The sequence below is a fragment of the Xenopus laevis genome, chromosome 7L, assembly GCF_017654675.1.
Source record: "Xenopus laevis strain J_2021 chromosome 7L, Xenopus_laevis_v10.1, whole genome shotgun sequence".
NCBI classification, from domain to species: Eukaryota; Metazoa; Chordata; class Amphibia; order Anura; family Pipidae; genus Xenopus; species Xenopus laevis.
In genome coordinates this window covers 66,062,474-66,083,941 of record NC_054383.1, presented here as the reverse complement: position 1 = coordinate 66,083,941, position 21,468 = coordinate 66,062,474, and the positions used below count along the sequence as shown (strand labels likewise).

The 21,468-nt window shown below is 39.4% G+C and overlaps 1 protein-coding gene across 1 annotated transcript in view; it reads right to left on the bottom strand.

Moving 5' to 3' along the window:
* rassf4.L (Ras association domain family member 4 L homeolog) overlaps positions 1–21,468 on the bottom strand; it is an 82,611-nt gene that overhangs the window by 21,618 nt on the left and 39,525 nt on the right. Inside the window, exon 4 of the mRNA XM_018225624.2 lies at positions 14,086–14,161. Coding sequence (XP_018081113.1) covers positions 14,086–14,161 — 76 coding nt within the window. The remainder of the gene's footprint in view (positions 1–14,085; positions 14,162–21,468) is intronic.

Below are 21,468 nucleotides of genomic sequence, written 5' to 3'. Positions count from 1 at the left end.
CCAGAAATACTAGAGGCACTGAACGGGCCCCTCCTTCAGGAGGAACTAAAACTGGCCATCTCCTCTACCCCCCAGGGAAAATGTCCCGGGCCGGACGGCTTTTCCATAGGGCTGTATAAACATTTAGGGGACTCCCTAGCATCGGTTATCCTCCCAGCATTTAACGCCATTTCTGACACGACACCTCCCTCCCAGTCCTTCCTGGAGGCGACCATAACAGTACTGCCCAAGCCGGGTAAAGACCCGACAAACTGCGCTAGCTACCGCCCCATTTCCTTATTGAATGTTGACACAAAGCTGTACGCCAAGATGTTGGCCAAAAGATTGAAGCCCTTGCTGAACATACTTATACACACTGATCAGGTGGGGTTTGTCCCGGGTCGGGAAGCGAGAGACAACACCATCAAGACCTTCTCCGCTCTCCAATATGCTCAAAGGCCTAAAATCCCACTTATCTTGTTATCGACGGACGCGGAGAAGGCCTTTGATCGGGTAAGCTGGAAATTTCTCAGGGAATCTCTCATTCAGACTGGTCTGGGGCAGTCATTTATATCTAAAGTCATGGCATTGTATACAGTCCCATCGGCTAGGATCAGGATAAATGGAACTCTATCGACAGCCTTCTCCCTCACGAATGGAACGCGCCAGGGATGCCCCTTGTCCCCCTTGCTCTATATTTTAACAATGGAACACTTGATAACTGCAATCAGGAATAATACTTTGATACAGGGCGTGACAATAGGTGACAGGGAGGTTAAAGCAGCTGCATTTGCAGATGACCTATTAGTTTATGTGAAATCCCCTTTTCTTTCAATCCCTCCACTAATGCAAGAATTAGACAGGTTCGACTTCTATAGCAATTTTAAAATTAATATGACCAAGTCTGAGGCCTTAAATGTCTCTCTGTCCAAACCCGATCTACTCAGACTGCAACGAAATTTTCCATTTGCATGGCAACCTAATTCCCTCAAATACCTCGGGATTCTGGTCCCTCACGACAGTTCCACAGCTGCGACACTCAATTATTCCGAATTATTGAACCAAATTAAGGCTGACCTACAAAGGGTTGACCAGTCACCTGGTTTGGGAGGATTAACTTTATCAAAATGATAATCCTACCAAAATTTCTCTACCTTTTCCAGACCCTCCCCACACCGCCTACAATGACTATCTTGCAAAAAGCCAATAAACTCATCACACAATTTGTTTGGGCTAATAAGTCACCCCATATCAAAATGTCAGTATTGCACAGGCGCAAACAGAATGGAGGGGCAGGCTTACCCGACCTGTATACTTATTGGCAAGCAGCAACCTGCACTAGACTGGTTGACTGTTTTCACTATCGGGACCAAAAAGATTGGATTCAGATAGAACAGTCTCAGGTGAAGCAGCCTTTAGAGGCGTTACCTTGGATTATTCCCAAAGATAGACAAGACACTTCGATGTTACCCATAACTATATACAATATATTATTGACGTGGGACAAGCTCATACGACAGATACCCTTGTCGGTTCGACCGGGACCAATGACACCCCTGATTGGGAATCCAGCATTTCCGCCGGGTATGCTTAGTAAGGGTTTCTTGGCTAAACGACAGAGGGAGAATTATCCCTTTATCAAGGTGAGAAGTTTGACAGGAGTGGCTACCCTAGAAAATATTTTGGAGACCCCCACGCAGTCCTTTGCACAGAGGTTTATGCACCATCAACTAACCCATTGGTTTCAAACACATCCGGAGAAAGACTTGCTATTGGCGGACGGTACGGCATTTGATGATCTCTGTTTAGCTAAATTGAAACCTGCCCATACTCTAGCGCAGGTGTACTCCATACTCTTGGAGCTGAAAGGTACCCAAGATCTTAAATTTAAAACACACTGGGAGAGAGAGCTTAATACTTCCTTTAGTGTCAAAGACTGGGAACGATCCTTTATCCTTACTCACAAACTGGCAACTGCGTGCAAAGCACAGGAGACTAACTATAAGATTCTCACCAGGTGGTATAGGTGCCCCACGACCCTACATAGTATTTACCCAGGGGTGCCCGATTTATGTTGGCGATGTAACGTGGAGAGAGGGAATATGACACATATTTGGTGGGGCTGTCCTTTATTGCAACCCTTTTGGGTATCAGTCTTCCAGCTCATCTCTCGGGTCGTAGGGTTAGATATCCCACCTGATCCCTCATTAGCACTGCTAACAATACCTTCCCCCACTACTCAGTTGAAAATTGTACCTAAGGGCTTTGTTGCATTTGCAATAGCGGCAGCTCGAACTGTCATTCCTAGATTATGGAAGAGTACTAGACCGCCCGCAGTGGCTGAATGGGTAGTGGAACTTAACCTGATACAACGTATGGAAGAGTTGTTCTCATACACAACCAAATCCCCTACCAAGTATATTGAAATCTGGGCATCCTGGACCCTTTTCAAATCCTCCCTGGATTATACCCGTGCTTTAGCTGCTGTATGATGTTCCTTCATGGAATGGGTAATGTCTGCATCTGTGACCTTCTTTTTTTCTGTGAACTAGATGATAGATCGTGATGATGATGTTGTTGCATCTTTAGGATCTGTTAGATTGTGATGTACTGATCCACCCTTGTCTTTTTATTCTTTTGATGACCCTTGCTACCACTGATTAAGATGATGTTACTGGGTTCTACTTATGCTGTTTCCGAGATGGTGTCAATTATTGTGTACTACTGCTTGCATTGACTGTACATACATCTTGTGAATGCTACCAGGGGTCTCACCCTTCTAATTTTTTATTATTCTTATTATTTTATGTTTTCTTCTTTCTGTATATTGTCTTTGTTTTACCCTTTTGAAAAAGAAAAACCAAATAAAGAATATGTAAAAAAAAACAGCTCAACATGTCTGTCATGTCAAGTCAATATAGTAAAAAACTGGCAAAACAAATAATGATAAAAAAGCTTAATCACTAGAATAATATTAGGATGCTTAGCTTTGGGGGTGTTTGGATCAAAGTTGTTAAATTATCTTCATACATAAATTGTAGTTATGGAGTACCTCTCTTTAAATAAAGAACACATTAGAGGGCTCATCTAATTATGTCCCAGATGAAAGTGCAATCTGGGATTGCATTGCTTGCATCTGGGACATTACTATTCATGGCTGAAACACTGCTGTATTCATGGTGGAAGCACTGGGTGTGGGACAGGATGCAAGAGTACAAAACACATTTGGGGGACTGTAATAAAAAATATTCGCAATGCGAAAAGTTATGCCTTTGTGCGAACAAATTTTCCTTTGGGCAAATTTAATATAGCTTTTCCGAACACGGATACTGTTTAATGACCACTTCTGACAGTGGAAGAAGGTTTGCAAATGTTATAATTAGCGCCAGTGCGCAGTGAGTGTTATAAAACATATTACTGAAAAAGTTATGTTTGCTCCTAAACATTTGACTCCTTCAAGCACTAATTACACACAATTAAAACACAATTAAAACACAATTAAAATTCGCAATGCACAATTAAAATTTGCAATGTAATAAGTTGAAGGAAGAGTATTACATTACAAAATTAGTCTTTTTATTCTTATTTGTGCTAATTGTTTTGATCTTTGCAACTTTTATTACATTCCCCAATGGTTTGTGCCCATATTTTGCACTTTGCTTCCTCTCCTACACAAGGCCAATAAGAGCACAAGATCACATATTTTAAACACACACACAGATGCAAATTATCAAAATAATGAAAAAAAAAAGAAGACAATCATACTAATATTTCCATTTTTTTCAGGTAGGGAGTTGGTTCCTCAAGTTTAGTGAGCACAGTTGGACTGTTTAATAGCAGTTCATATACCCTCGCTTCTCCACTAAATAATTATAGAAACTATGAACCCACAAATGTTAATATCATTTATACAAGATATCCCCTTTTACTGCACACAAATGGAGGTTATTTATCAAAGGTTGAGTTGATTTTTACCTGAAAAATTATCATTAGTAGTAGTAGTAGTAGTATTAGTAAAAAAACTTGAATTTTTATTTTTTTTAAAAAAAAAACTCGATTTTTTTTTTAGATTAATTATACCGCGAACCTGGAAATAGCTCGAAAATACTCAGGCTAAAAACCTGTCAAGGTCATGTAGAAGTCAATGGCAGAGTTCCCTTTAACATTTGAAGATGTTTGTATCCTTTGTGATGTTCGGGTTTTCTTGATGGGTTTGGCTTGAAAACTAGATTAATTTAGAGCGATTTGAGGGGTTTTCTTTGCAAAATTAATTTGAGTTTTCAGGTTTTTACATCCAAATTTACTGATTGTAGTTTTTTCCATTTGAGTTTTTCTTAAATCAGAAAACACTCGACCTTTGATAAATAACCCACTATATGTGACATTGCCCTTATTATGTGGTTCTATTAGTTCTCTGCACCAATCTAAGCAAACAAAAAATAGATAATGACTTTTGACTATAATTTCAATTCTTAGTCAAAGGGCTGACACATTTCATACTGCAGAGCATAGAATTCTAAAGGAAGATCTGATCCAGTCTTCATAGTGTTACCATAGTGACTCATGCAGTAGCTTAATAAAAACTCTGACATTTAGGTATCTATTTATAAGTCCATTGGGTATCTATTTATAGCTGCATTCAAACATGTATTTACCTGTGTTTCAGCCCAGAAAAAAATATCAGAAATACAAATCTATTTCAAAATGGCATAGTTCTATAAAAAGAAAAGGCAACAGCTATGCCAAAGTCTGTCATTTATTTCCTGTTACTTAGTTATATATCAGAGCTGTGCAGCCACATATACAACGTGACAGAAGATGTATGTATGTATGACCTTAGCTGTACCTCTCCATCCTGAGGCTTTGTGAGAAAACGTGTCATTCCGCACATTAACAGCTCAATGTTCAAAATACAGATGGCCAGAGCTGGGAGGAAAAATGAAAAGCAAATATGCTGGTGAGGCAGTAGGATGCTGAAGTCCCCCCCCCCTTTACACCACTGGGTACATCACCTTCCTCTCACATCCTTACTCACGTTTACAGCTGTTGCTATATTAGGAAACTCGGCTAATCGTGGCTGGAAGGAGCTATAAAAAGGCATGGAACAAGCAGAGGCTGAACAGAAGCACCCTGACAGACGCTGACAAAGCAACCAAAGACCAACATACAGCAACTGTGAATCAAACAAGCACCAGAAGGTAAGATTCCTTCTTATAGCCAAGTGTATGTATTCTGGTTACATTTTATAGATCCAGTGTACAATATGTTAAATTTAAAAAGGAATTCACATTATCCACTAACAACCCCACCAGTCAAGCATAGCATAATTCGCCAATTCCATTTCTTAACCCAAAACCTCAATAAGACACAAGTGGGCCCCTGGACAAAGATCCCATTGGTGGGCCACTTGCGCAGTTTTTGAAAACAAATTGATACCACTACTATCCTCACCCTGCTAAATTTATATACATCGGTAATGCTAATGCTGGAGAAGGTTTTAATAACTGATAGTTATTATTATAGTTGTTTTATGTTATAATTATTATTTAACAAATCTTTAGTGTAGGTATGGGACCTGTTATCCAGAATGTACGGGACCTGGGGTTTTTCAAATAACAGATCTTTCCGTGATTTGGATCTTCATACCTTAAGTCTACTAGAAAATCTTGTAAACATTTAATAAACCCAATAGGCTGGTTTTACTTCTGAAAAGGATTAATTATATTTACCTTTGTACAAGGTACTGTTTTATTATTGCAGAGAAAATTATTAAAATATAAAATATTTTTTAAAATTTGGATTATTTTGATAAAATTGAGTCTATGGGAGACAGCCTTTCTGTAATTCGGAGCTTTCTGGAAAACAAGTTTCCAGATAATGGATCCCATACCTGTATTAACTTTCTCGGATCACAAGCCACCATGTTCTTATATTTCAGTGGTGGAGAGCAAAACTATCATTAAGGATAAAAGTAAAATATAAAAGTAAATCTTGCATGTGTATTTATGCTTACTCCAGGGCTTCTGTCTATAATATCTTCATTAGAAATGATAGCTTTTAATAAGCAACATCCCTTAGAACATTTGATTAAAAAAAAAGTAAAACAAAGAAAAGAAATACATAGACAGGAATACAGGTGTGGGATCCATTTTTGGGAAAGCTGTTATCCAGAAAGCTCTGAATTACAGGAAGGCCATCTGCCCTAGACTCCATTTTAATAAAATATTTCACATTTACAGTTTTTTTCTCTGTAATAATAAAGCTGTACATTGTACTTGATCCTATTGTGTTCAATTAATGTTTAAATGTTTTTTTAGTAGATGGGTTATGGTATGATGATCTAAATTACAGAGAGAACCCTTATCCAGAAAATCCAATCATTCTGGATAAAATGTCCCATACCTGTATAAAATACATTTTATTGTAGAGTTATTCTAGCCAGTTGTATTGAGGGGGGAAACAACGGGGGAATGTAGTTTTAACATTCATTTTATCATATTAGAAAATATATAACTTAATAAATAACAGGCTAACTGAAATACTTACTGAATGTAATGAAATATATTTTATTCTAAATAAATTTAGACAACTTATTTAGCATGCACTCAAATATGAATTCATTGATAAGTGCTTTTATTGTTTTATATTAGAACTGGAACTTTGTGCCTAATAATAATTCTAATGACTCTTTCTTTCTCCCCCTAGCAATGAGATCCCACCTTTTAATTACTGTAGAACATTTGCCAACCATAAATGAGGAAGGACCTTGCAATGATGTTCACTTGTCTAATGGACTTGAGGAGTATGCCAAATCAATTCTAACTCTTGCTCAACCAAGTTCACTGACAGAAGACCTGATGAAGCAAGGACAAGCCAGAAGCAAGAGTAAAAACTGGCATAAACCCAGATCATTATTCATGGGTTGCAAGGGCCGAGTTCTAAATCCACAACAAGATAATGTGACCTCTCCTAACAACCTTAATGCTGCTGAAGCTATTGCTGATCCATTGGCTTGGCTATACAGAGCAAGTGGGAAGGAAAATCAAGACAGCCAAGAGAAGCATGCTTCAATTCACCTTACCCTGCAACAGAATCAACAGTCTAATACTTTACACATTCTTGGGACATGTCAACACCACATCAGCAAATATCAGTGCAGTGAGAAACAAATTCAGCAAAGAAGAAAAAGCAGGTCCCAAAGACTACAAAAGAAATGTCGTTTTACCGGCTACACTTGCCGAGGGGCATTAAATATACTTCAGAAACCTCAGCTACCAATTATATATGAGTTTTAGTTCCAGATGAAAGTACTTTGACATTTTCCATTATTTTATGTTCTCTGTCTTAGAGAATGGTGCGTCTGCATTTTTCAGACTTGATACATTTAATATATAATTAATAAATTATTTTTGCTTAATTAACAATGCTGTTTAATCATTTATTCATTCCATGGTAAACAGATTAGGCTTTGTTTACTCCAGATTTTGTTGTTAATAATGACACAGTGAAAAACTTTATTTTACACTTATCTCAAGCAATAATGTGCACAAATACAAGTGGTGTAGGGATACTGACAGATGACAAAGTACCCAGGTAAGGAAACCACCCCTGTATAGTAATGTTTCAACTAATTAACTTTTTGAGCTGGCATGTGCATATTTGATGCTGTATCTCACTATGCTCTTGGCCCTTTGGTTTCTTTTCATAACTCCTAAATATAATGCTTGGCACAGCAGCATATCCTAAATGAAAGTGTCTTGTACAAACAGTCCTGACATGTTCACTGGGCTTGTGAAACATATTCACAGCTACAGTATATGTTTAGATAGCAGGTGTTAAATACTACAAGCTTCTTCACTAATAGGTTTTATCTTAGCATGACTGCTGTTTATAGCCAATGTCATAGTTGCCAACGTTTATAAATAATTTTTATTAATTAAATTAAAAATCCTTGTACAGTTATGAGGTCTATAATCCAGAATGCTTGGTACATGGGGTTTTCCAGGGATCTGTAATTAAATACACCTGATTTACATCTGTTTTATTTGCAGAGATTTACAGAGAAGAAGGAAATTGTTTTAAAAAAACAGATTTGTTTAAAATGCACTCTATGAAAGATGACCATCCCTTATCACCTTTCTGGATAAGGCATCCCATACATATAAATACTGTACATAAGTCAATTCAAAGACAAATAATTATATCAATGCTGCATATTGAAATGGAAAATAAAGGGGTCATCACTTCTCATACTGTACATCAGTATCATTACCTCTAGCTAACTTTCCAAGCCTTCAAACTTTTGTTAGTTGTTATAACAGTATCATAGTTCTGCACTAACATGCCAGTCACAGAACTGTTCTGCTAGCAAGATATATGACATCATGTATTAATATGACTTTGGTAACGAGGGATTTGCATGCCTAACACAGGAAATTTTAAGGACATGGACCTTAGGGTACTTGTGCACAGTGCATTTAGAAAGATATTGTCCTGTATTAAAAGTTGTATAAATAAAATGGGACAAGAAAGCTCTCCTTCATAAAGCACATATATAGCTCGACTAGACCATGGACTGCAGTTAGAGCACATGGACTGTAAGAGCACATTTATTATTGTTCGGCAGGGTGCAAAGTGCACCCAGTTTTTGCATTTTGTTCTTTGCCCCTATCAGATTCTGATCCAGATTCAATATGCCCCATAGCTTTCACATCATTTATAGTAGATGTTGTGCAAGGGTCTGCCAGGAGCACAAGGACAGACGAGCCTTCTGTATACAGGCATTAAGTATAGGGCTGCTTTGCACCTTAAAGTGCCATGCTGTGCACCCATTGACACCCATTGACATTGTTGCAGTTTTATGCCAGTTACTACTCTTGCACTTGCATTCAGGAAATTAATCATTTGGGGGCAGATGTATTAAGGGTGGAATATCGAGGGTCAATTAACCCTCGATATTCGACTGGCGAATTAAAATCGAACGATCGAAGGAATAATCAATCGTGGACTTCAGTAGCTTTTAGGTGGCGAACTAGGGGGTTGAAGTTTTTTCTTAAAGGGACAGTACTTCGACTTTCGAATGGTCGAATAGTCAAACGATTTTTAGTTCGAATCGTTCGATTTGAAGTCGAAGTCGTAGTCGAAGGTCGAAGTAGCCCATTCGATGGTCGAAGTAGCCAAAAAAACACTTCGAAATTCGAAGTTTTTTTTCCTCTATTCCTTCACTTGAACTTAGTGAATGGGCCCCTTGGTGTCAAGTATTCAAAAAGGACACTATTGTATGAGAGAACTAAACTGATAAAGGGAATGGAAGATCTGGGTAGGATAGGGGATCAGTTGTTAGCACTTCAGCCATGCTGAGTTCTTGAATTCAATTCTGGCTTATGCACATCTGCAAGGAGCCTGTACTGCCTGTGTCAGTGAGGGCTTCCTCAGAGTATTCTTGTTTCCTTCCACACTCTAAAAAATATTCAGGCAGGTTAATTGGGTCCTGATAAAATTGACCCTAGTGAATGATAGGGAGCTTAGCCCATTTCTGTAGGGACTGATGTATAACTTCTGTAAAACACATAGGGGCCGATTCACTAAATTCGAGTGAAGGATTCGAAGTAAAAAAACTTTGAATTTCGAAGTATTTTTTGGGCTACTTCGACCATCGAATGGGCTACTTCGACCTTCGACTACGAATTCGAATCGAAGGATTCGAAATAAAAATCGTTGGACTATTCTACCATTCGATAGTCGAAGTACTGTCTCTTTAAAAAAAACTTCGACCCCCTAGTTCGGCAGCTAAAAGCTACCGAAGTCAATGTTAGCCTATGGGGACCTTCCCCATAGGCTTTCCTAAATTTTTTTGATCGAAGGATATTCCTTCGATCGTTGGATTAAAATCCTTCGAATCGTTCGATTCAAAGGATTTTATCGTTCGATTGAAGGAATAATCCTTCGATCGTACGATCGCAGAATTTGCACTAAATCCTTCAACTATTTGAAGTCGAAGGATTTCAATTCCTAGTCGAATATCGAGGGTTAATTAACCCTCGATATTCGACCCTTAATTCGACCCTTAAAGTAACAGATAATAAGAATCTATTATGGGACTTTTTACACTGGAGAAAAGATACTTAAAGGGGTGGTTCTCCGTTACATTAAATTTTAGTATGTTATAGAATGGCCAGTTGTAAGCAACTTTTCAATTGGTCTTCATCATTTGTTTTTTTTATTTCTTTTTTTACATTATTGCCTTCTTCTGACTCTTTCCAGCTTTGAAATGGGGGTTACAAATGTTCTGTAAAGCTACAAATTTATTGTCATTGCTATTTGTGATTACTAATTTTTCTATTCAGGTCATCTCCTATTCATGTTCCAGTCTCTTATTAAAATCATGGTTGCTAAAATCCAGATTGCTGAAACTGCAAACTTGAGAGCTACTGAATAAAAAGCTAAATAGGCCAAAAACCACAAATAATAAATACTGAAAAACAATTGCAAATTGTCTCAGAATATCACTCTCTACATCATAATAAAAGTTAACTCGAACGTGAACAAGATATGGTCACTAGGCACAAATATAGGACCATTTGACTATTTATCTGATGCCATATTAATCAGTAAGTCCTTTCAGAAAACAGAAAGGTATCCATTACAATTAGAAGAAAGGAAGTTAATGCATAGTTTTTTTATTACAAGCATTTTAAAATCCCCTGCTCCTTGCTGAACCTAGGTTGGTGACCTTGCAAATAATTTCAAGTAACAAGTATGCATCATTAAGGAATGGCACCTTAGTTTATGGCACATGTTCCTGTCAGAGAGAAGTCACTGACCTGGGATTAGCAAGGAGCAGGGAAACAGTTACAATGGGGCAGCTGGAAGATGCCAGTTTAAAATTGATATGAAGTGCAATAAAGCAACCATAAATAAAAAATGTATACCAATTAAAAAAACAGTTAATTAGAAGTCTAAGAAATTATCATTCAAAAAGTGAATGACTCCTTTAGTATGAAAATGTTTCATTCTGTTTTGTTTCTGTTGCCCAGCTCCTAAAGTGCTAGAGGTATTGATTGGATTTTTTAAGCTGTCACACAATGGCAATGCTTTTTCAAAATGAATATCCACAGCAATGCATTATTATCATATAATAAGTTTGGAAACTGTTCTACAGTAGTTCAGCCACAATTAACAAAATATATTAATCAAAAGGGGGGTTTCAAACATATAAATGTGGTATATAAGCAATATACAGGAGCAACAAATGTTCAGGGTCGGACTGGGGGGGGCAGGGCCCACTGGGACTGACACATCAGGGCCCTGCTGCAGCCACAAGTAGAAGGGCCCCCCGCCGCTCCCCCACCAGTGTCAGGGCCCCCGCTACCCCAGTCACCAGACTCCCTCTCCCTTCACCCCAGTGGCGCGTACCTGCTTTGTGTGTATCGGCGATCGGACGGGGAGAGGGAAGGACAGCCCGGCACTTACAATCCTGCAGAACAGCACCAATATGAACTTCCTTCCACACTTTGTGACCCGGAACCATCATGTGCGCGGCATAATCACATGGAGCACTTGCAGCCTACTCTGCCCTAGTTACGCGTACCTTCTTCATGTGTACGCAATCGGGCAGGGGGAGGGGAGGACAGGAGCGCTGCCTATGTCTACCGGTTCTGGGCCATCGGGGCCCACCGGGGTTTTTCCAGTGTCCCGCTGGCCCAGTCCGACGCTTCAAATGTTGCAGTGGGAAAAAAAAGCTTCACACTCATAGCTATTTCCTTCCATTTTGTTTCTCAGAATGCTTATCTGTTTTGGCTAAACAGAAGTATCCCGAGCAAGGGGAGAACAATTCCAGGCTATAATACTGTACATTGTTAAGTTGGACTTCTGCAACTGTATTTCCTATTCTCTCAAACAAGACTTGTGATTAATCCTTTAACTTTTGCATGTATGGATACTAGTTTAAAGGCGGCTGAAGTGATGCTTCATTTTTCAGAGTTGGAGAGGGGTTGGGTTGCAGATATGCTCTTTCCCCTAGTAGAGCTGAAGTTTAAAAAACTGAATTTCCACTCTTAATTTTAGCAGGAGCAGTTTTTTTGCCACCCCTGGTAACCTGCAGGCTGCTGCCACCTGAGGCAAGTTTCTCAACTTTCCTCATGGTTGGAGAGCTCCTGCATGAACGAATAGCCTGCAGATAAAAGTAACTGCAAGACATACAAAGTATAGAAAGTTTCAACCACATTTGTGGAAATTCCTGATACTCCCCTATATAATAAATACTGTAACTGTATCAATACCAGGTATACACAAATCATTGGCAGCCACTATACACTGTGTAAATGTACACAACAGAACAAGTGCATTAAGTACATTTCCTTTAAATATGTTACCTAAATAATAACAAAATTGTTTCTAAAAAGAGTTATTACTACTGCATTAAAAGGGAACCAAACCCCACATCATTTTACCTGAAGCCCCCCTTTGGAAACTGAGAAAGTAATGCAACAAAACAAGAAGTATAGAGCAAGCGTTTCTGGCAGTGGGTTTGATGTGGTTGGGGAAGGAGGCCTGTCCAGGGGCAACCAGAATTTACCTACTTAACTTACTGTAAGGGATTAAATGGAGTATACTCACTACCAGCAGTCACCAAAGGTCAAAGTAAAAGATCAAAGTAAGATATATTTAATGAAATTAAAGAAATGCTACTGCACTGCATGACCCAGAGACCTCCAATCATTAGTATACTAGTCACTAGGCTTAAATGGATTATACATTGCACAATATTATTCTTTCAATCAAGGTATGTTTGTATGTATAACTTTATGTAAAAAGCTCAGTTAGGGACCCACAGCGCCGTGCAATGCATAAAAGTGCAATATATGAAAGTACAATATAGAAAAAGAACAAACAGAGAGGACAAGTCACATAATAGATACAATAAATATGCACAGTAAACACAGCTTATATAAGGACATTGATCTTAAGTGTTATGTGGAAAGAGACACAGTAGGAAAAAGGTCCCTGCCCCGTGGAGCTTACAGTCTAAGAGGCCCATTTATCAAAGTCTGAATTTATCTAATAATTTTCTGAAAACTACTCTGACTTAATCCGCACAGGGTTTTCCCCTTATTTATCAATACATTTTCTGGAAAATTTCCTGTATGGGAAAAAAACCCCCCAAAAAAATTTGGATTGTCTAAATCTTTTGGATTTTCTGTACGAAAACTCAGACTTTTTTGGATTTTTGCTTCAAAATAACGAATTCTTCGGATTATTGCCCGAAACCCAGTGCAGATCAAAATAACTTCGGGACTTCTCCCATTGACTTATATGCAACCTTAGCAGTTTTGAGATGCCGGAATTTCGGATTCAGACTTTTTCCATCCTCGGGGTATAATAAAGCCCGAAATATTCGAGGTTTTTTTACCACTAAGAATTCAGATTTTATAGTAAAATAAAACATGACTTTTTCTGGTTTTTGGCATTAGGACATAAATAACCCCGTAAGTGATGTTGGTATGTTGAGGGATGTGTGATTTTCTTCACACTTGCATTAATTAATTCCTTATCTCTGTTAAAAGGATTACAAAAGGTTATATCACTTAGGGAGAGGCAAAATATTAGGCACCCCCAGTGATTATAATCACTTATCAGATACGCTAGTGCTCCTGTTACCAGAAAAATGCACCAGCCCTGGGTATTTCTATAAAAACTTTACTGGCACAGTCTTCCCTTCTGTCGTTTTTCATATGGGAACGAACAGGAACATGCACAGTAGAGAAAAAAAAGCTGTCTTAAGTCATATAACCTTTAGTTCTCCATTAAACAGTTAGTGTTTATTCTTGAATTGCAGTTTTATAACAATACTAAATAATTTTCTTTTTGAGATTTTTAAATATGATTGTATACTGTATGTATTAAATGTACTATGCAACATGGCTGACATAGATTAAGCTCTATAAGAGCAAATTAATTATGAACAGAAAAATAATGGTGCTGTGTAAACTTTAGGCTGATCTATGAACCATTGTCACCTTTCTACTACTACAAAATAAAATTTGGGAAACAAGAAATTAACTGTCCAGCCATTTGTATCATGTGCCTTGCAGTTCTCATTCTTACCTCGTGATGCCACAGTTGGAAGCTCTTTCCTTCATGAAAACAGTTGTAAGTTCTCAGAAGTGACAACAGCTCTGACCTGCAGGAATGAATAATTATGCAAAATTCAGTCTGTTTAATTAATACGCTAGCTTATAAATAAATGAATGACAATTATCAGTATCCTCTGTCCCTACTGAACTTCAGTTGGGTAAGCAAAATAGACTTGTTGGTGGAAAAGAACAATGCTGCAAAAAACTTCCATCCAACCACCAACCCCCAAATTAACGTGTCCATTGCTACATTTGCACTTGGTAGGACTTGGGAGGGTCTCTGATTTATTCTTACAGAATTATTCTCTGTACTTTGGAAGCATAAAGATGACCATAGGTTAATTCTCAAAATAACTGAATGTTTTCTGTATGTTACTTGCTGATCAAGTACAATGTGTTTTATTACAGGACATATATCTTAAAATTGTCAATGATTTTATTAAAATGGAGTCTATAGGCAATGACCTTCCTGTACTTTGAAGCTTTCTGTATTGTTGCAAGTCTCTGCTCTCCACTTCAACCCCATAAATAGTACTGCCTGTGTTCGGCAGTGCTGTTGTTTTCATGAGGATACCCCCCCTTCCTCTACCTGTCCCCTAACATAAAAAGTGTCCTGACTAAAACTAACCTAAGAACCTATTTATTCAGGCTCTGGGCCTTAATCACATTAATTTTGCTGAAAGGGATTCTGTCATGATTATTATGGTGTCAATTTTAATTTCTAAATTACATTCTTTACATTACAAATATATTATTTAGCCAGCACCTCACCATGGAACTGCTTTAGGAACAGTAACACCAACAAGTCAAAGTGTTTTAAAGTAATTAAAATTTAGGGGGTTATTTACTAAACCTCAATTTTTTTTCTGGTCAAGTTTTTTTGGGGCAAAAACTAAAGTTTTTAGAGAAAAAACCCTAACATTTTTTGAGATTTATTGTACCCCAAAGTAGTGGCGTAAATAGAAATGAATGGGCCCCACAGCAAATTATTTTTCAGGCCCCCAAAATGTTACTAATATTAATTGAAATTGTATATGAGTTAGGGCTTCCTTGGGCCCCTATACCTCCTGAGCCCCCCTGCTTCCTCTGTTTGTAATACCCCTGCCCCAAAGCTGCTAAAAGTTCAAATCCGAAAATTCAATATCCCAAACATGTTGAGGTCATGTAGAAGTCAATGGCAGATGTACCTTTTATCTCTTTATCCTCTTAACCTCTTTATCGTGATCTGTGTTGGGTTTCGTCAGATAATCTGAAAAATTTGGGGTTTTTCGGGCAATAACCCTAAAAATAGAGCTATTCGTGAGTGAAATTTTTCGCTCGATTTTATTGAGTCTTTTCCCGACCCGACTATTTCAAGTTATTTTATTGATATATAAGTTAAAATCGTGGATGAGAGTTTGGTTGAACGTGGTTTAATAAAAAGAATAAAAAGATGAGATAAATTTGAGTTTTAGTAAATAACCAACAAAATGTAGTGTTGCCCTGCCATGGTAAAACTGATGTGTCTGCTTCAGATCAGGCTATCAGGCACTCAGAGGAATCAGGGACAAAAAAATCTGTTAAAAAAATCAGTTTTTATTAATCAAAGTTAAAAGTGTACATACATCTCCTAAGGCCCAATGACTACACAGCAGGGAGCCCACATGGGTCATATCTGTTGCTTTTGAATCTGAGCTGCATGATGAGGATCAATTACAAACTCACTGAACAGATATGTACCATGTGGCCCCCCTTCAAGTCGCTGACTAGCTCAGAGTTATAGAGCTGAAAAGCAGGAAGTAGTGTTCTGGCTATTATATTAGACATCAAGTCACTCCAGCCTTTATACATTCTAATAACTATATTAGAAACATTTTTTATTTTGCACAGACTATTTACACATATAGTGGCTCTAAGGCAAACATAACTTTTACCAGTGCAGGGCATACCTTTAGAATTTCTTTAAAACAGTTTCTTTTCTTGTTGTTACTGTTCCTTTAATGGGGAACTATTGTGAAACTGAAAATGTTATATATGCGTCATCATACTGAAATAAGTCTAAATACAATCAATTAAACATTCTTGAAATAATCAAGTTTATCTTCACTACCCCCTCTTGGCATCTGTTTCTCTTCATTCTGTCTTCTTGCAGGAATTGGGTGTCAGATTTTCAATGACAGTAAAATCCAATATTTCTTATGGGGAGGGGGGTTCCCTTTCTTAGTAGATATGTTAGAGCTAACTCAAATAACAGATTCCTGTGCAAGCAAAATGTAACAAAATAACTGCCTTTGGCACAAATCCTGAGTGTAGAGAGACAGGATTTCTGGTGTTTCACCTACTCAGTGTAACTAAAAGGAGTCCCAGTGGGATTTTTACTATTGAGTGCTATTCTCATATCTTCCAGGGAGCTGTTATCTTATGCTAAATTTTGCAATCCTAAAATTGAATTTTTTTTTGACCCAAATGTATGTATGTTTTGCAACAAACTTTAAATGAGATAGTATTATGGGCACTGTTAGTACCCAGTGCATTAGTAATTAATTCTGGGTTGTTAGAGATCATTGGATCTAATATAACATCTTTTCTGGCTGTGCCCTCAATCTATGACATGACATTTTCTCTCCATTCATTTTGGTTCTCTCTCTTAGTCATTTGCATGTCATTGGGCATCATTGAATTAAAAGGATGAGCTTGCAAAATTGCCTCAATAGATGTTATTCTCCTGAACATGGAACATTCTCCCAGATCTTACACTTAGGGGCATATTTATTATGTTGTGTAAGACAAAATTCACTGAAAAAACGGTGTAAAAAGCTGAGTAAAATAAATGGTGAACTTATCAATAGAGATGTCGCGAACTGTTCGCCGGCGAACTTGTTCGCGCGAACATCGGGTGTTCGCGCTCGCCGGAAGTTCGCGAACGTCGCGCGACGTTCGCCATTTTGGGTTCGCCATTGTTGGCGCTTTTTTTTGCCCTCTCACCCCAGACCAGCAGGTACATGGCAGCCAATCAGGAAGCTCTCCCCTGGACCACTCCCCTTCCCTATAAAAACCGAAGCCCTGCAGCGTTTTTTCACTCTGCCTGTGTGTGCTGAAGAGATAGTGTAGGGAGAGAGCTGCTGCCTGTTAGTGATTTCAGGGACAGTTGAAAGTTTGCTGGCTAGTAATCGTTTTGATACTGCTCTGTTATTGGAGGGACAGAAGTCTGCAGGGGTTTGAGGGACATTTAAGCTTAGGTAGCTTTGCTGGCTAGTAATCTACCTTCTACTGCAGTGCTCTGTATGTAGCTGCAGTGGGCAGCTGTCCTGCTTCTGATCTCATCTGCTGACTGCTGCAATAGCAATAGTCCTTGTAAGGACTGCTTTTATTTATTTTTTTGTTGTTTTACTACTACTACTACTACTACTACTACTACTACTACTATAAGAGCCCAGTGCTATTAGTCTAGCAGTGTTGGGGAGTGGGACTGGTGTGCTAATCTGCTGCTCCTAGTAGTTCAGCAGCACCAACTTTAATTTTTTTTTTTAATATTCATTCTTTTTTTATTTAACTTTTTTTTATTTTACTATCGCTGTAGTAGTGTATAAGTTGACCTTTTAGGCATTATTTGCCCTGTAGGCATTTTTTGCCCAGTGTGTTATTCAACCAACTGCTATCTAGCTGTGTGCCCGTGTTCACATTCTGTCTAAATATCCATAATATTACCGTCTCCAGAAAAAACACCGGAGTGACTTTTTTCAAGCAGCCATAATAAATTTTACGTAATCCGTATCCATCGCTGTAGTAGTGTATAAGTTGACCTTTTAGGCATTATTTGCCCTGTAGGCATTTTTTGCCCAGTGTGTTATTCAACCAACTGCTATCTAGCTGTGTGCCCGTGTTCACATTCTGTCTAAATATCCATAATATTACCGTCTCCAGAAAAAACACCGGAGTGACTTTTTTCAAGCAGCCATAATAAATTTTACGTAATCCGTATCCATCGCTGTAGTAGTGTATAAGTTGACCTTTTAGGCATTATTTGCCCTGTAGGCATTTTTTGCCCAGTGTGTTATTCAACCAACTGTTATCTAGCTGTGTGACCGTGTTCACATTCTGTCTAAATATCCATAATATTACCGTCTCCAGAAAAAACACCGGAGTGACTTTTTTCAAGCAGCCATAATAAATTTTACGTAATCCGTATCCATCGCTGTAGTAGTGTATAAGTTGACCTTTTAGGCATTATTTGCCCTGTAGGCATTTTTTGCCCAGTGTGTTATTCAACCAACTGTTATCTAGCTGTGTGACCGTGTTCACATTCTGTCTAAATATCCATAATATTACCGTCTCCAGAAAAAACACCGGAGTGACTTTTTTTCAAGCAGCATTCTTATATTTTACGTAATCCGTATCCACCGCTGTGTATACGTTGACCTTGTAGGCATTATTTGCCCTGTAGGCATTTTTTGCCCAGTGTGTTATTCAACCAACTGCTATCTAGCTGTGTGCCCGTGTTCACATTCTGTCTAAATATCCATAATATTACCGTCTCCAGAAAAAACACCGGAGTGACTTTTTTTCAAGCAGCATTCTTATATTTTACGTAATCCGTATCCACCGCTGTGTATACGTTGACCTTGTAGGCATTATTTGCCCTGTAGGCATTTTTTGCCCAGTGTGTTATTCAACCAACTGCTATCTAGCTGTGTGCCCGTGTTCACATTCTGTCTAAATATCCATAATATTACCGTCTCCAGAAAAAACACCGGAGTGACTTTTTTTCAAGCAGCATTCTTATATTTTACGTAATCCGTATCCACCGCTGTGTATACGTTGACCTTGTAGGCATTATTTGCCCTGTAGGCATTTTTTGCCCAGTGTGTTATTCAACCAACTGCTATCTAGCTGTGTGCCCGTGTTCACATTCTGTCTAAATATCCATAATATTACCGTCTCCAGAAAAAACACCGGAGTGACTTTTTTTCAAGCAGCATTCTTATATTTTACGTAATCCGTATCCACCGCTGTGTATACGTTGACCTTGTAGGCATTATTTGCCCTGTAGGCATTTTTTGCCCAGTGTGTTATTCAACCAACTGCTATCTAGCTGTGTGCCCGTGTTCACATTCTGTCTAAATATCCATAATATTACCGTCTCCAGAAAAAACACCGGAGTGACTTTTTTTCAAGCAGCATTCTTATATTTTACGTAATCCGTATCCACCGCTGTGTATACGTTGACCTTTTAGGCATTATTTGCCCTGTAGGCATTTTTTGCCCAGTGTGTTATTCAACCAACTGCTATCTAGCTGTGTGCCCGTGTTCACATTCTGTCTAAATATCCATAATATTACCGTCTCCAGAAAAAACACCGGAGTGACTTTTTTTCAAGCAGCATTCTTATATTTTACGTAATCCGTATCCACCGCTGTGTATACGTTGACCTTGTAGGCATTATTTGCACACTGTTTTCTTCAAACTGCCATCTAGCTGTGTGTATTATCGTTTCCAGAAAAACCAACTGAGTTTTTGTTGTTGTTGTTTTTTTAAAAATAATGCCAGGCAAAGGCAGGCCGCCACGCAGAGGCCGTGCTAGGGGCCGTGCTGCTATGCAATCCTGTGGCCCTAGCAAATTGCCCAGTTTTAAAAAGCCAATGACCCTGAACTCCCAAAATGCTGAAGAGGTAGTTGACTGGCTTACACAGCACACCCCATCCTCTACCGTTTCTAACTTTACCACAACATCCTCCTCATCCTCCACTGCTATGGCCACCCCACGTAACACTTCCTCCACCACCGGTGCCCCTTCTTCACTGGGGTCAGAGGAGTTATTTTCCCATGAGTTTCTTGAACTGAGTAATGCGCAACCATTATTGCCAGAAGAAGATGAAGGAGATGAGGACCTTACACCAGATTTAATTCTGGCAGAGAACACGATAGAGATGGACATAATGAGTGATGAGGAGGAGGGTCCCCGCTGCTGCTTCCTTCTGTGATGTGTCAGAAGAAATTGATGCATCTGAGGAGAATGATGATGAGGAGATTGATGTTTTGTGGGTGCCTAGTAGAAGAGAGCAAGAGGAGGGTAGTTCAGATGGAGAGACGGAGAGTCAGAGAGGCAGTAGGAGAATAAGACCTAGAAGAAGCAGGGAGGACAGCCCGCAGGGATCAGTAGGGCAACAACATGTATCGGCACCTGTGTTCAGCCGGCCAACGCACCCGCCATTGCCGCCAATACCGCCAACTCCGCCAACTTCTACTGTTACCGCCAGATCGCACACTTCCAAAAAGTCAGCAGTGTGGGATTTTTTTAATGTGTGTGCCTCTGACAAAAGCATTGTAATTTGCAATGAGTGCAGTCAGAAACTGAGCCTTGGTAAGCCCAACAGCCACATAGGTACAACTTCTATGCGAAGGCACATGAGCGGCAAGCACAAAGCACTTTGGGAGCAACACCTCAAAGGCAACAGGCAAACTAAAAGCCACACTCCTTCTGGTCCAGCATCTTACTGCTCTACCTCTGCTCTCCTTGACCCGTCTGAACCACCCTCCACTCCGCCTTCCACCTTGACCACCTGTTCCCATTCCCAGTCATCTGCCACCAGCCAAGTTTCTGTGAAGGCCATGTTTGAGCGTAAGAAGCCAATGTCTGACTGTCACCCCCTTGCGCGGCGTCTGACAGCTGGCTTGTCTGCACTCTTAGCCCGCCAGCTTTTACCATACCAGCTGGTGGACTCTGAGGCCTTCCGCAAATTTGTAGCAATTGGGACACCGCAGTGGAAGGTACCCAGCCGCAATTTTTTTTCTAAAAAGGGAATACCACACCTGTACCAACATGTGCAGAGCCAAGTTACCGCATCTCTGTCACTTAGTGTTGGGCCAAAGGTCCATATGACTACTGACGCATGGTCCTCCAAGCATGGTCAGGGCAGGTATGTCACCTACACTGCCCACTGGGTGAACTTGGTAATGGCTGGGAAGCAGGGAATGGGTAGCTCAACAACAACAGTGGAGTTGGTGTCACCGCCACGGATTGCACGCGGTTCTGCCACCACCTCTACTCCTCCATCGCTCTCTACCTCGTCTTCTTCTTCTTCTTCTTACTCTGCTGCTGGGTCCTCCTTCTCCTCCTCCACACCTGTGCACCCCCAGCTCCCCCTAGGCTATTCGACGTGCCAGGTACGCCGTTGTCACGCTGTCTTGGGGATGACGTGCCTGGAAAGCAAAAACCATACCGGATCTGTACTCCTGTCATCTCTGCAGTCACAGGCCGATCGGTGGCTAACCCCCACACCAACTGCAGATCGGAAAAGTGGTGTGTGACAATGGAAGCAATCTGTTGCAGCGTTGAGACTAGGCAATTTAACACATGTGCCCTGCATGGCACATG